The sequence below is a fragment of the Sceloporus undulatus genome, chromosome 2 (assembly GCF_019175285.1).
Source record: "Sceloporus undulatus isolate JIND9_A2432 ecotype Alabama chromosome 2, SceUnd_v1.1, whole genome shotgun sequence".
NCBI lineage: Eukaryota > Metazoa > Chordata > Lepidosauria > Squamata > Phrynosomatidae > Sceloporus > Sceloporus undulatus.
This window is the reverse complement of record NC_056523.1, coordinates 80,305,666-80,320,454: the sequence shown is the minus strand read 5'-3', so window position 1 is coordinate 80,320,454 and position 14,789 is coordinate 80,305,666. Positions and strand designations below refer to the sequence as shown.

At 42.2% G+C, this 14,789-nt stretch overlaps 1 protein-coding gene across 2 annotated transcripts in view; it reads right to left on the bottom strand.

Annotated features, from left to right (window-relative positions):
* Nucleotides 1–12,695, bottom strand: part of SLC34A1 (solute carrier family 34 member 1) — a 40,601-nt gene extending 27,906 nt beyond the window's left edge. Inside the window, exons 1-3 of one of the 2 annotated variants that reach the window (XM_042455783.1) lie at nucleotides 12,630–12,689; nucleotides 7,271–7,423; nucleotides 6,451–6,642 (exon numbers count right to left, since the gene is read on the bottom strand). In XM_042455783.1, coding sequence (XP_042311717.1) covers nucleotides 6,451–6,589 — 139 coding nt within the window. In that variant the 5' untranslated portion in view covers nucleotides 6,590–6,642; nucleotides 7,271–7,423; nucleotides 12,630–12,689. Of the gene's footprint in view, nucleotides 1–6,450; nucleotides 6,643–7,270; nucleotides 7,424–12,629 lie in introns of both variants that reach the window. The other variant, XM_042455784.1, reaches the window with a different exon arrangement.
* Nucleotides 12,696–14,789: the final 2,094 nt, after the last annotated feature.

Below are 14,789 nucleotides of genomic sequence, written 5' to 3'. Positions count from 1 at the left end.
ACAGCGGGCTTTTTGTATCTGCTGGTGTTTGGTTCCAGAAACCCCCACCCCCCCCACCCCCCATGGATACCAAAATCCATGGATGCGAGTCCCTTCAGTACATCAGCATAGTAAAATGATGCATGTCCTGTATATAAAATGGCAAAATCAAGGATTGCTTTTTTAGAATTTATACATTTTAAAAGCATTTCAAGCCATGAAGGGTTCAATCTGTGGATAAAAAAATCATGGATATGGAGGGCGACTGTAATGTATGGTATATGAATAGAAAACAAAGAGACTGTTATTTTCTGCAAAGATTGCACAATTAAGATATAGGAACATCTGAAGAGCCCTGCTAGATCAGACTAAAGGTCTCTCTAGCCTGCATTCTGTTCCTACAGAGGCCAAGAGTGCTTTATGGAAGGAATGGCTTGAGGAGATGGCAATAGCCTCCTCCTGCTTCCAAGTAACAGATGCAAAATACCTATGACACAGAGCTACACACAAGTGAACATCAAGGCAGAAAATACAAGGCTTAAATACTTAGGAGCTGTTTGGGGGGCCGCCTGTAGCAAACAAACCTACAAAGGCTGCATCTGCATTACAGAAATAATGCAGTTTGATAAAACCGCCTATGGCTTAATGAATGGAATTTTGGTATTTGTGGTTAGTTTGTGTATCAGAACTCTTGACAGAGAAGGCTAAATATCTCACAGTGAGGTACAAGATCCAGAATTATAGGCACTGAGCCATGAGAGTTAAAGGTATCAAACTACATTATTCTGCAGTGAGATGCAGCCAAAGAGGAAGTGATATGCTAGAAGAGCCAAACTACTGCAGCCGGGATCTCAGAAATCTTGCTGAGCTGACACAAGATGGGCAGAGGTGGGTGGTGATGGTAGAGGCGGTGGTGAGTGTAACATGTTACCAAGGTGTCAGCAACTTGTCTTCTCATAGATATGTGCTTGATGTCTCACAGATCTTCTTGCCATGTTTTGCCTAGAGATGTATTGGAATGCTGAAAAGGTGCTGGTCAGTAGCTCCTAAAACATCGGGCAGGGAACAGTCAGGAGGAGGAGAAGAGTGTTGTAAATAAGCCCCATCTAGCTCAAGCCACAGGCAGTGGGACAGCTTTCTTGTCTAAAAGAATAAAAGTTGGAAGAGGATGCCACATACCACTTTTAGAGCTCAGGAAAATAACAGGGACTTCTCAAACCAACCAGCTAACCAGGGGCTAGGGTCACCACATGTTTTATTATAAGGGATGTCTCTTGTTTGAGGGCTGGGAAGCTAACCCCTTCAGAACACTCCTTATTTGAAGGCTCAAAAGGTTTCGCTTTCATTTAGACTGAATGAGATACCAAAATAAAATACATAAAATCCTGTTGTTTGGGGTGTGGTCCTTCATAAATGTGTGTTATCATGTAATTTATAAATGTAGACAATGTGTTAATGTGTATGTATCGGAATACATGACTAGATTATATTAAATCAATCTTTCATCGGGTATTAGGTAGAAACAAAAAAACTTGTTAATAGCTCATCCTGAAGGTCAATCCTGTCATTAATGTCATGAATTTCAACTGCCCTATTGCTGTTTTGAAAATCTGGCAATACTACCTGAGACTGCCTTTCAGCAACGAGTTCTAGAGCTATGACCACTTTAACTACCATGGCTGCACCCTATAAGCATCCTGGGGTATAAGTGGGGTAGGCTAGGGTTGCCATAACCGGCTGCAACCGGGTTTTTCCTTCACGGCACAGGTGCAGCAAAAACCAGGAAAAGCCCGGTTGCAGCGGGTTGCTTAGGCAACCCGGGGCCCCTCGCTGCCCTATAATGGTAGTCTGGTCCATCTTTACTGAGAAAAGGGGCATATTACTGCTGAATGACCAAAGAAGTGAACTATCCTTCCCCTGTGGATTTAAAAGCAGCCAAATGTGACAACACTGGCATACAAAGCTTTTCGTACTACTGTATAGACGTAAGTAAGCATTATCATTTGGATGACAAATAGCAGCCTATGGAGACTGGATTGGCAGGTTCTTTATTGACATTGTTACTAAGCAACAGTATCAAAATTGCTAAGAGTACTTCCACAACAGACAGAAAACTGTAATTTTGTAAACATATAATCCAAGGTGCTCTCATTCATTGGAAGAGTCTATGAACAAGTTTTCTTTTATTTGTTTACTGTCTATCAACTGAAATTTCATCCATGAATATGGTTTCCGCAATCAAGCTCTTTAGTGCTATTGACATTGTTTTTCTGGAATTTGCTGAAAGCAGAATTAGAATGGAGATGCCCTATAAACACTTGATACTTTATTCAGCTATGCCCTTATTACAAACAAGTTCTTATAATGTGTAATATAGAAAGCTTGGGGAAACTATTCTTTAAACTACAGCTCTCAGAATTCCCCAGTCAACAGACTGGGGCTTCTGGGAGTTGTAGTCCAAAAAATATTTTTACAGCTCTGCTTGCCAGTAAGTTTCATTTAACAAAGATTTCTGTCATTATTAAGGCCCTTTTTTGTATGTTTTAGCCTATTTTATTGCTTCTGAGTGAATATTAGTATGAATTAGTGAAGCATATCTTTAACAAAGAGATTTACATCATTAGCCCGATAACTCTTTCTGTTCCAGTGGTGACAGGAAGCTAATTATTGATTTTTCAATACTGTTTTTTCAATTATTAGAGAGAAATAACACTACTTTGCTTTTTAAAAAGGAAAAAAAGAAAAGAAAAGGGAGAAGAAATTATAAGTAATTTAAGCCTCTTGCTTTCTCTCCATTTCAAGGGTAGATGTGGATATTGGGTTATTTGAGAGAAGTTGGTTGAAGGACAATTCATGACCTATTTTTCACTAACAACCTCACACCATGCACACTGCTGCTGAGCCTGCAGATAGGAAGTGTGTAAAGGCAACACTGAAAGGTCTCCATAGCACTGTACCTGCTCCTAATAGATAGGCACAAAAATCACTATACACACGGTCTGAAAAAGCAAAACACACTGAGATTCAACAGTCTGGCTATGTCATCATTTACCCATAAATAGGTATGCAAAGGGATTTTGTAGCCCTTTTGAGACTCAGGCCCTGCCTTCTTCTAATTTTTGTTGTTGTGTGCCTGCAAGTCATTTCTGATTTGTGGCAATCTTAAGGCAAATCTATCATGGGGTTTTCCTGGCAAGATTTGTTCAGAGGAGGTTTGCCATTGCCTTCAGCTGATATGGAGAGCATGTGACTTCCCAAAGTCACCCAGTGGGTTTCATGACCAAGCTGGGAATCGAGCCCTGGTCTCCAGAGTCCTGATCCAACCAACAGTCATGCCACTACACCATGCTGGCTCTACTCACCTCATTTCCAGTGCTTTTGGAGCACATGAAATATGTGCTGTTTCACAGTGAAACAGGATTTTTTTTAGGTGTTAAAGTGTTTGTTTGTTTTTAAAGTCACATTATACTAAGCAGTTTTAGGAGAAATGGGATTTTTTGCATGTGTGTTAGCATTGGGGTGGAATTAGGGGTGGCCTAATTGAGGGGGGACAGGTTGGTCGGTGGTTATCTTGCTTTTTAAAAAACTTTCAGTGCTTAATAACCAAAGGCTAGCAAGGCTTTTGAAATGGAAGTGTATTTAGTATTATATAAACTTTTTTAAAAAACATGCAGACATCCCTCCATATTTGCAGTGTTTGGAGAGGGCATGCTCCTTAGCTCATTTGCTAGCTTGCTCATTTGGACAGAGGGAAGGAAGAGAAAGGAGGATAACCAGATCTACCATTAGCTTTATTAGCTCTGATGATACACCATTGGAAATAAAGCTGTTCATCTCCTTCACTGCAATTGCTGATAATGGAACACTTTACCCTGGTTGCTGCTGCCTGTCACAGCAGAACCTCACTGGTGAAATACTCTGAAGTCAAGCAATGGTGCAAGGCTGACCAAAGCCAGCCATTGCCACGGTCCCGAATGGGCTGCTGACAGGAGCATCTTTTTGCCGCGACAGTTTCAGGCCACCTTAGGTTACCTCCAAGTGACTTCCAGGCAGTTTGGGGGCATGCGTTGTTTGAACACCATGCTCCCAAAGTACCCGGAAAGCACTTTATTTGGCCCATACGTTTTGGGTCTCAGTCTCAAAAGTGTTACAATTTACATACTGGTCCAGATTAACATGACTATATCTTTCAATTCTATGACCATAAGAATCTAGTGAATGATGTACTGTAATTTCCAAAGAAAGAACTAACAAAGAAATTACCAGTCAACAGTTTCTTTTACAGGAGTGTTACAGGTGTGTACCTGTCATTTTAAATTAGAATGTGTTGAAGGTGTCATGTGAGATGCTGAAAAGCTGTTGCCAGTCAGTATAGACTATTGGGCTAGTTTGGGGTGAAGCATCCACGGCCCTCCAGATGTAGTTGGACTGCACCTACCAGCAGCCCCGGTCAGCACAGCTAATGGTGGTGGATAATGGGGTTGGACTGGTCCACCAACAACTTCAGGGTCAAATGTTTCCCGCCTCTGGCCTAGATGGGTGCATAATTTGGTTTTTTAAAATGCAGCTTCCAGTATCCTCACAGTTCTGAGGTCCATCAAAGCATATGGGAGATGTGAATTAGGATATACCAGAAGTTCTTTAGAGAAGGGAAGAAGTTCCTCTGTGGATATCTGGACACCTGGCTGCTGCTTTCCCTAAGAGCAGACAGTTATGAAGAGCCATTTTGGAGACTCTTTTTACTTCCCTGTAGAAAGGAAATAGTTTGCCATAGCAAAGATTCTGGGACTGCATTCTCTCCAACTGTCCAGATTTGGCAGGAACAGTCCTGATTGATACTCTCTTGTCCCACTTTCTCAGATGCTTTCAAATATCCTGGTTTCTCTCTCCTCTTCCCCCTTCCTTTCATCCTGAGTTAATTCAGTTGCTGCAAACTAAGTTTAAAATGCAAATATAGTTTGTACTCAATTAGCTCAGTGAGAAGGGGAGGGGAGAGAGGAGAGGCAGAATTTTGTGTTTCCCAGTAGGCTAGCCTCTACTAGCTTGTCTATTCTTCCTTATTAATAGCTTGTCTGTTCTTCCCTATTTTGTTGTTTGGCCACACTCTGGTGTTACTTGTCTACATATGTCCTAGTTTTAATCTGTGAAATGTTGGAGGGTATGAGTCTTTAATCCCAGTCCCTGGTGGAAGAAGACACTCTGGTTGCGGTTTGAGGTAGCAGTCTACTACTACTTCCTTCCTTGTGTCAATTATGTTTCTGGGTCCCTGGCCAGGAAAGCAGTAGGCAATGATGGTAGCAGTGGTGGCAGTCTCTTACAGGGTTAAAAGTAAATAGTGCCTTTTTTGCCTCTATCCTGTTCTGTAGCATTCAGGAAGGACATTTGCCAGTTTGATGCTCACGACATTCCTAATTGTTCCTTTTTCATAGACGTCTTCATCATCTGTGGGCTGGGCAATGGGGGTCTTGGCAAAAGGCAGCTGAGCAATTATCTCTGCTTGCAGGCTCAGTTTGCTCACACTGTGTGTATACAGCAAAAATGATGTCTTTGAACACTTGTTGCAAATGATAATTAAACTCCAGTTGTTAGCAAAAATGGCAAGGAATTTTGGTCAGGAAGACCTGCTGGGGTTTGTACACTCATGCTAGATTTGTACTGTGAAGTGCATATATTTTAAGGCATTCTTTAAAGTCAAAGAATGGCACAGACATGAGGGCAAAGAACTTTTACTTAGTGTTACACAGCCATTAATGATTTAACTAGAATCAGTGTTAACTGGTGATTTCCATGTCAATGGAGTGGTGAATCCACTCTGGGCTTTAGCCTAGATTTTGAAGGGAGATATCAAAGGGCCAAACACTATTCTCAAAATAGATCCAGCACCCTGGATGGATTATTGGAATTTATAACATTTGTACAGCAGCTACAAGCACAGTTTGTGCAGCATTCTCAACAGACTCTCTTAGGTCTTTCAAAGGAAATGTTCCACCCACTGCCAATATATTTGGTCCTGAGATAGCATAATGCCATGTTGCAGAAATGATGCCTGGATCCCATCAACAAATGAGGAACAACATAATTAGCATACATTTGTTGAATAACAGCATCTGTAGGAAAGCCTTTTATCTCTGGGGAGGTCAACAGATCTCTTCCTGTCTCCACAGGCAATGTTTGAGAATCTGGTCTTGTTGCACTCTTCTTGAGGAAGCTGTTGAAAGCTGTATACAGTATATTACAGGCCTGATTTCTCAAATGCTGAACAAGGTTCCATTATTCCCCAGGAGTTATAGCTCTGGAGAGGAAAGGTGATGATGATGATGATGAGTAGGACATACAGTCACCAGATGTCAAACTAAAGTTATCTTGACAGCAAATAACAACAACAAATAAAAAATTAAAATTAACTAGGTAATGCGAAGTACTCGTGTGCAATGGCTTATGTGTAGCAATATCCTATAATGTTTCTTTTACCTGGTCCCTGCACATCATCCAAACTCGTGTGGGAGTTCTCCTGTGACATAGAAGGGATGTCCTTTTCATACTTTCCTAAATTTTCAGCCATTCTTCCAGGAGAACCTGGGCAGAGGCAGTCAAGGTCAAGACGATTCATAATACTGACAGCAGAGAGCAGGTGTACGTTGGGATTAGGAGTCCTCTGTAGAGCTATGGAGAAAGAAGTACTAATTACTGACTCATGTCCCTGAGCTTTAAGACATCCCACTAGGAATAAGACAGTATTACTGAGAACCTAATATCTCATGAGTTTATTCTTAGCTCTAATCAAAGGCATCAGTAGAAACAATAAACAATAAAATCCTACTGTACTATGAAATAAAAAGCAAGATTCCCCCCCCCAGGCCATTTTACAGAAAATAAATGACCCCAACATTACTCTTGGAAAACATGTTACCCAGAAGCATGATGTCCAAGGAACAATCTAGTGCCATATTTTCCGTTTTCCTCCATAATCTCACTATTCTACTGGCTTTTGTTCTGTGCCTGGTGCCCTTGTGCCTTAGTGAGCAGACTAAAGAAGCAGCTGCCCAGTAGACAGCAGAAACATGCACAGTGACATAGACTAGAATCAGTAGAACATAAACTCCCTATGCCCATTCTTCAAGGGTAGCAGGAAATCAAGAGAGCTTCAATGTACAGAAAACAAAACACTACCCAACTTTTTCAGGCATGAGGGGAAAGACAGACAGACAGAGAGAGAACATCAGAGCATATTTAACAAGTGTATTTTGTGATGAAATGCCCAGGTACAGGAGTAGACACCTATGCTGAGTACCTTGGGGGCTGGGAGGGAAGGATTAAGGTGGTGCTCACAAGATCTTCCCCCTTCTCAAAGCTGATGGCATTGGACTGGTTTCTCTTCTTCATAGGACATCATTGTTGCCTTACAATTGAACAGACTAAGGTGATAAACATGGAACATTCTTGTCTGTAAGAAACAATGATTCTCAGTCAAACATCCCTATCACCATCCTGATTCAGATTGCTATTGCAGTCAGTTGTGTAGCTATGGTTTCAGGTGAGCCCATATCATCCTCAACACCCTATGTCTGTGGCTTCATATTGCCTTCAGTGCTATATGTTGGTAGGCAAGGGGAGTCTGCACTTGAAATATACACACTTCAGATTGCCCAAGTCACATGATCCAAAAGGCCAAGTGAGTATGGCCTGAAATGGATAATTACTGGCAAATCCTTGCCTAGTATTGTGCAGGACAAATGTTTGCCTTTTAATGACAGGAGTGTGGAATGTGTGGTCCTTCAATATACATCAGCTCTAGCCTTCAAAGCCAGTCATGGGGGAAGATGGGAATTATAGTCCCACATTTGGAGGGCCACACATTTCCCACTCCTTGTCTTATGAGATGTTCTGGGTTTAATTATATCTGAGGGTCAAGAACCTGTTTTAGAATGGCCTGGAACCAGCTTTTAGATCCGTACCTTCCGAGGAAGACTGTCCATTTTGGTTGCTGCTGTTATGCAAAGCCAGGGAATCCTATGTCTCTTATGGCACTGCAGTTCCTAGTAGCCCTAGCCGTCATAGGTAATGGTGAGAGATGCTGGAAGTTGTAGTTCATCAACTTCAAGAGTCCCACATGGTTCCCACCCTTGTTCTAGATCCTAGGCTTGGTCAGGGTTGCCATACCACCAGGTTTGGCCAGGTTTCATCTAGATTTTAGGTATACCACCTGGCATCCTTTTGGGCCACCATATGGCCTGGATTCCAAGCTCTCATCAGAAAAAAAGGAAGTCTCCAGTTCTTATAGGAGCTAACAGATGAGACAAATTGTGAATTCACTTTTCTGTCCATTCGTTTTCATAGAATCATAGAATCATAGAATCGTAGAGTTGGAAGAGACCACTAGGGCCATCCAGTCCAACCCCCTGCCATGCAGGAAATCCAAATCAAAGCATCCCTGACAGATGGCCATCCAGCCTCTGTTTAAAGACCTCCAAGGAAGGAGACTCTATCACCCTCCGAGGGAGTGCATTCCATTGTCGAACAGCCCTTACTGTCAGGAAGTTCCTCCTAATGTTCAGGTGGAATCTCTTTTCCTGTAGCTTGCATCCATTGTTCCGGGTCCTGTTCTCTGGAGCAGCAGAAAACAAGCTTGCTCCCTCCTCAATATGACATCCTTTCAAATATTTAAACAGGGCTATCATATCACCTCTTAACCTTCTTTTCTCCAGGCTAAACATCCCCAGCTCCCTAAGTCGTTCCTCATAGGGCATGGTTTCCAGACCCTTCACCATTTTTGTCGCCCTCCTTTAGACAGGCTCCAGTTTCTCAATGTCCTTTCTGAATTGTGGTGCCCAGAACTGGACACAATATTCTAGGTGGGGCCTGACCAGAGCAGAATACAGTGGCGCTATTACTTCTCTTGATCTAGACACTATACTTCTATTGATGCAGCCTAAAATAGCATTGGCCTTTTTAGCTGCCGCATCACACTGTTGACTCATGTTCAACTTGTGGTCTACTTGGACTCCTAGATCCCTTTCACACGTAGTTTCATTCAGCCAGGTGTCACCCATCCTATATCTGTGCATTTTATTTTTCCGCCCTAAGTGCAATACCTTACATTTCTCTGTGTTGAATTTCATTTTGTTAGCTTTGGCTCAGCTTTCTAGTCTATTCAGGTCATTTTGAATCTTGATCCTGTCCTCTGGGGTATTAGCTATTCCCCCTAATTTGGTATCATCTGCAAATTTGATAAGTATGCTCCCAATTCTGTCATCCAGGTCATTGATAAAGATGTTGAATAGCACTGGGCCCAGGACAGAGCCCTGTGGGACCCCACTGGTCACTTCTCTCCAGGATGAAAAGGAGCCATTGTTGAGCACCCTTTGGCTTCGGCCGGTCAACCAATTACAGATCCATTTAACAGTTTCTTTGTCTAGCCCACATTTTACAAGCTTGTTTGCAAGAATGTCATGGGGAACTTTGTCAAAGGCCTTACTGAAATCAAGATATACTATATCCACAGCATTCCCTTCATCTACCAAGCTGGTAATTTTATCAAAGAAAGAGATTAGGTTTGTCTGGCATGACTTGTTTCTCTGAAACCCATGTTGACTTTTTGTGATTATGGCATTGCCTTCTAGATGTTCACAGACTCTCTGTTTAATTATCTACTCCAGAATCTTTCCTGGTATTGATGTCAGACTAACTGGACGATAATTGTTGGGATCCTCTTTTTTCCCCTTTTTGAAGATGGGGACAACGTTTGCCCTCCGCCAGTCTGCTGGGATCTCTCCTGTTTTGCAGGAGTTTTCAAAGATTATTGCCAATGGCTCTGATATTACATTTGCCAGTTCTTTTAATACCCTTGGATGGAGTTCATCTGGTCCCGGAGACTTAAATTCATTTAGATTAATAAGGTGTTCCTCTACTATCTCTTTACTTATTCTCTGCTGAAATTTCCCTATTCTGTCCTCTGCTCCATTATCCTCAGGTTGAGCACCCTTTGCCTTTTCTGAGAAGACTGAGGCAAAGAAGGTGTTGAGTAATTCTGCCTTTTCTCTGTCTTCTGTTAGCATTTTGCCATCTTCTCCACGCAGTGGCCCTACCGTTTCCTTCTTCTTCCTTTTGCTGCGGACATATCCAAAAAAGCCCTTTTTATTGTTCTTAACCTCTCTAGCAAGCCTGAGCTCATGCTGTGCTTTAGCTTTTCTGACTTTACCCCTACACATGCCTGCTATTTCTTTCAATTCCTTTTTTGTGATTTCCCCCTTTTTCCATTTCTTATACATCTTCCGTTTCAAACTTAGCTCAGTTGAAAGTTCCTTAGTCATCCATCCTGGTTTCTTGAGGCACCTCCCATTTTTCTTCCTCACTGGAACTGTTTGAAATTGTGCCTTCAGTATCTCTCTTTTGAGAAAGTCCCATCTGTCCTGAACTCCTTTATCTTTTAGTATTTCTGACCATGGAATCGCCCTCAATACTTCTCTAAGTTTACTTGTTTTCTTGTTTTGCAAGAAACAAGTCAGCCCTGCCTTTCAGGTGCAAGATGAAGTGACAGAGGGAGTAGGAGGAGAAAGGAGAGTGACTGACACAAGTGGCAGAATGTATAAAGGAGGCAAAGGGGCATTGCAATGTTGCAAGGAGAGGCAGAGAGAGAAAGGAGATAAGAGAGAAGCATGTCTGTCATTTTGTACACTTTGTAGTGTTTACCTCCTTTATACTGTACCTTTCAAAGTTTTAAAGGCAGCAGTTGTGTTAGTCTTTTGCAGCAAAAATACCAGTCTCTGTTATTTATCCTTATCCACCCTTATTGACTGAGTTTAGGGTTGCCATCCCTGAGGGCCTCCAAACCGGGAAAATGTAGGACATGGTTTTAAAATGTAGGACTTTTTTTTTTAAATTTCCTTGCCAGGAAATTAAAAAAAAAGGTCCTACATTTTAAAACCTTGTCCAAGGCCTCCCTGGGGCCTGGGAGACAGCGTCCCCCAAGCCCCAGGGAAGGCTTGGAGGACGCCGCTTCCAAGGCCTCCCTGGGGCCTGGGAGACAGTGTCCCCCAAGCAGCAGCCGAGGAGAAAGGGGGGAGGAGGAGAAAAAGGAAAGGGAAGGAGAAAGAAGAAAAGGAGGAGAAAGAAGAATAGGGAACAATATAAAAAGAAGAGGAGGAGGAGGAAGAGGGGAAGAACAGAAAAAAGGGGAAGAAAAAGAAGAAGAGGAGGGGGAAGAGAAAGAAGAGAAGGAGGAGAAGAAAACAAAGAGCAGGAGGAGGAGGAGGAGGAGGAAAAAGAAGAAGAAGAGAAGAAAAAATAGGGGAAGGGGAAGGAAGAGAGATAGCTTGCTGGCAAGGCTCTTTTCTGCCCTCGGCCCGTGCGAGGGACCAAAGAGGAGACACTCCTCCTCTTGAGGCTGGCTGACCAATGGGGAGAGTGGAGCTGGAACAGCCCTGCCTCCTGCTAGCAGTCACAGGCTCCTGCAGCAGGGGAGGGCTGTCCAGCCATTGGCCAGCCAGCCTGAAGTGCAGGAGCTCCTGCAAGAGCACGCAGGGCCAGGGCAAAGCGAGGCAGGCGGCAAAAAGGCTGCAGCAGCAATGGTGGCGGCGGCTGCAGAACAGCCGCGGTTGTTGCGGCGGCGGCGGCAACCAGCTCAACCCGGGGCAAAGAGCCAAACCGGGCCGTGACCGTGCCAAGTGGCCAAAAATCGGGTTGGTCACAGCCCCAGGGGGGTTATGGCAACCCTAACTGAGTTTGATTTGTCATAAGCTTTTGTGGATGGAGCCCACTTCACCAGAGGCATGGAGTGCTGCCCTCAGTTGCCAAACGTTTGTGCTCATGGTTAAGGTGGGAGAGTGTAATTAGGGAGGTGAGAGGGAATGGAAATGCAATAAGGACAAATATTATTTATTACTTTAACTGGCATCAAAAAACAATGAGAGCACAGACAACCTAGGACAAATGAGTGGATTAGCATGTGCATTGTAATGAAAATTCAGATAGCTGAAAGAAAGTTAAACTAAACTATTTTTTGGTTGTAATAAAAAAAATTAAGCTATATCTCTTGAGGAAATTACACAGTGCATTTTCCTTTCAATTACTGCAGTTTGTCTTTATTTTCCTGTGTTTTTTACTTATTTCGTCCTGGGCGTGAATCAGATGGCAGTCACTCTCCGGGGCTTTCTGTGATATTTTCATGGAACTGGTAAGAAATTTTTGTACACTGATCCACTGAGAATACCACTGGAAGTGACGAAATGATTGTTCTTTTATTTATGCTGCAATTGACATATATATATATCCAATTTACTGGCCCCCCCTACCTATTACTCCCCACAACAAACCCCATAAAGAGGGTTTGGTGAAAGATAGTGATGGCCTAAGTCAAATGCTAAACTCCACAAGTAAGGAGAAGTTTGGGTCTTTTTGTTCCAAGGCCAGCACTTTGAGCATTAATTACTCTATGCTGATTCTGTCAGCTTAGTTGCTGCTATGAAAATGGTACAAAAACTGAAATGTACTGAAAGAAGAAAGAGTTTGCATAACTAAAACAAAAATTAAAGTAATTTGCATAATTAGAGTAATTTGCAGAATATGCAAACTGAAATGCCAGATTTTAAGAAATGGGCTATGGCAACACTAGGCGTGGTCCCCTAGGGTCTTGTCTGTACTTGTCCTCTTACCTGCTGCAGGTGAGCCATTCAGAAACACATCTCAAGGTCATACATTACATCCACCCCTCTTTTGCAGGCAAGCTGTCTGGAAAACACGTTATGTGTCCTTTATATACAGAACAGGAGCAAAGTCTAAAGGGGTTTGTGCTACTTCTACCATTTTTCCACACTTCCCTCTTCCCTAGAAATTCTTTTAGTTAATTGCTAACTTTTGGATCACCCTGACTTGCAAAGCAGAATAGCCCATGCAATGTTGTCAAGACACTTGATGCAAAACAAGAATCTGATTTCCACGCAGTACTAATCTAGACTCACTAATCTAGACTCATGCCTACCATGTGGGCAGGGCGGAGCCACAAAAGTGACAGCCCCATCTTTTAATATAAGAAATCTTGCTGCTTGGCAGGCATTATCTGGTTTTGGAAGCCAATCAGAGCCAGTCAGATTTTTATTTCAAATAAACTAAAAGGACTTTTTGTCCTTTTTGGAGATGTGTCCTCATGAATAGGAACATTAAGGTGTGTGTATGCAGTTTTCTGCCCTACAATAGGAAAGAGATATAAAACCAGTGTAAGCACATGGAACAGATAAACACCGTAGTCAGTGTAGAATTTGACAATGAAGTGCCCTAAGGCAAATCAAAGCAGGCCATGGCAATTTTCAATCTAGACTGAAATACTGTTAGCTAGGAGAATAATAATAATAATAATAATAATAATAATAATAATAATAATAATAATAATATTTATTTATATTCTGCTTTTTCTCAACAAATAAAAGCAGATTACAGCACTATGAATATAAAATAACAACAACATAAAAATACAATTAAAAACCCTTAAACCCTCAACCCACCCTGATTAGCACAAGTAAAGCATATTTCTCTCTTTTTATTGTATAGTATTTTTTTTCTTCATCTAGTTTAGGCCTGTGGTACAGATTGATCTCTCTTATCCAGAATTCCAAAATCTAAAATATTCCAAAATCCAAATCTTTCTCAGGTGGCTGACATAGTGACACCTTCACTTACTGATAGTTCAGTATGCACAAACTTTGTTCCATGTACAAAATTATTTAAAATATTGTATGCCTTCAGACTATGTGCAGAACGTGTATGAAAAATAAATGAATTTTTGTGTTTAGACTTAGGTCTTATCTACAAGATTATGTACATATATACAAATACAGATATTCCAAAATCCAAGCATTTTGGATAAGGGAAGTCAACCTGCATCCAATTTCTAATAGAAACAAGGTTTCTTCTCCCCACCTCCTCAAGCTGCACAGATGGAAACTGTAGCTCTTTTCATCATGGCAGGGTAATGAAGAGAGTTCCATGCAGTCCAACATTTCACAGATGGGAACCAGGACACATGGGGCCAAGCAACCTCAGAGTGTGATCAAGATGGCAAAAGTTATTGAGAAGAACAGACAAAGTATGAGAGACTGCAGCAGTTTGCTTTTCCCTAAGCCTTCTGTGAAGGGCAAGATTCCTCTCCTTTCCCTCTTGCTGGACTAACTGAGTTCAAGGCACACGTGTACACTGAACTCAGTTTGCAGCAACTGAAGTAAGCTGAGGGGAAAGCGGGAAGGGGAGAGACATTTTAAAAGCATCTGAAAATATGGGATGACAGAGAATTAATCAGGATTATCGCTTCCAAATCAGGACATCTGGGGGCTATGGAGTTACCTCGTTCACTGAACTCATCTTTGCCCTACCACAGCCTTCAGAAGACAGGAAAGGAAGTGGTAACTGTTAAAATCACAGGAGTCCCATTTGGATCAGGAGTTGGCAACCAGTTATCGCACATCCCATCAGATTAGGAAGCACTGAGCTCTACTGGGGTAAGAATCACGTGGCCTTCCAGCTGTTGTAGAATGCAAGTCCTAGCAGCCCTAGCCAGCATAGGGCTATAGTGGAAGATGCTGAGATATGCAGCATCTCCCAGCATAGCAACAACACTTGACAGGTCACAGGATCCCCACCCTGACCTACACGTTGACTCTGGCTAGATTCCTGCCAGTGCCATGGATTCCTATAGCTGTGTATGCTTACAAAGTAATCAAGATTAGGAAAACAATGAATGCAAATATGTATACATTCATACATATTGTGTAATCATACACACATAAACAACTATTATTTTGTCACCAAGGTTCCTAGGGGAT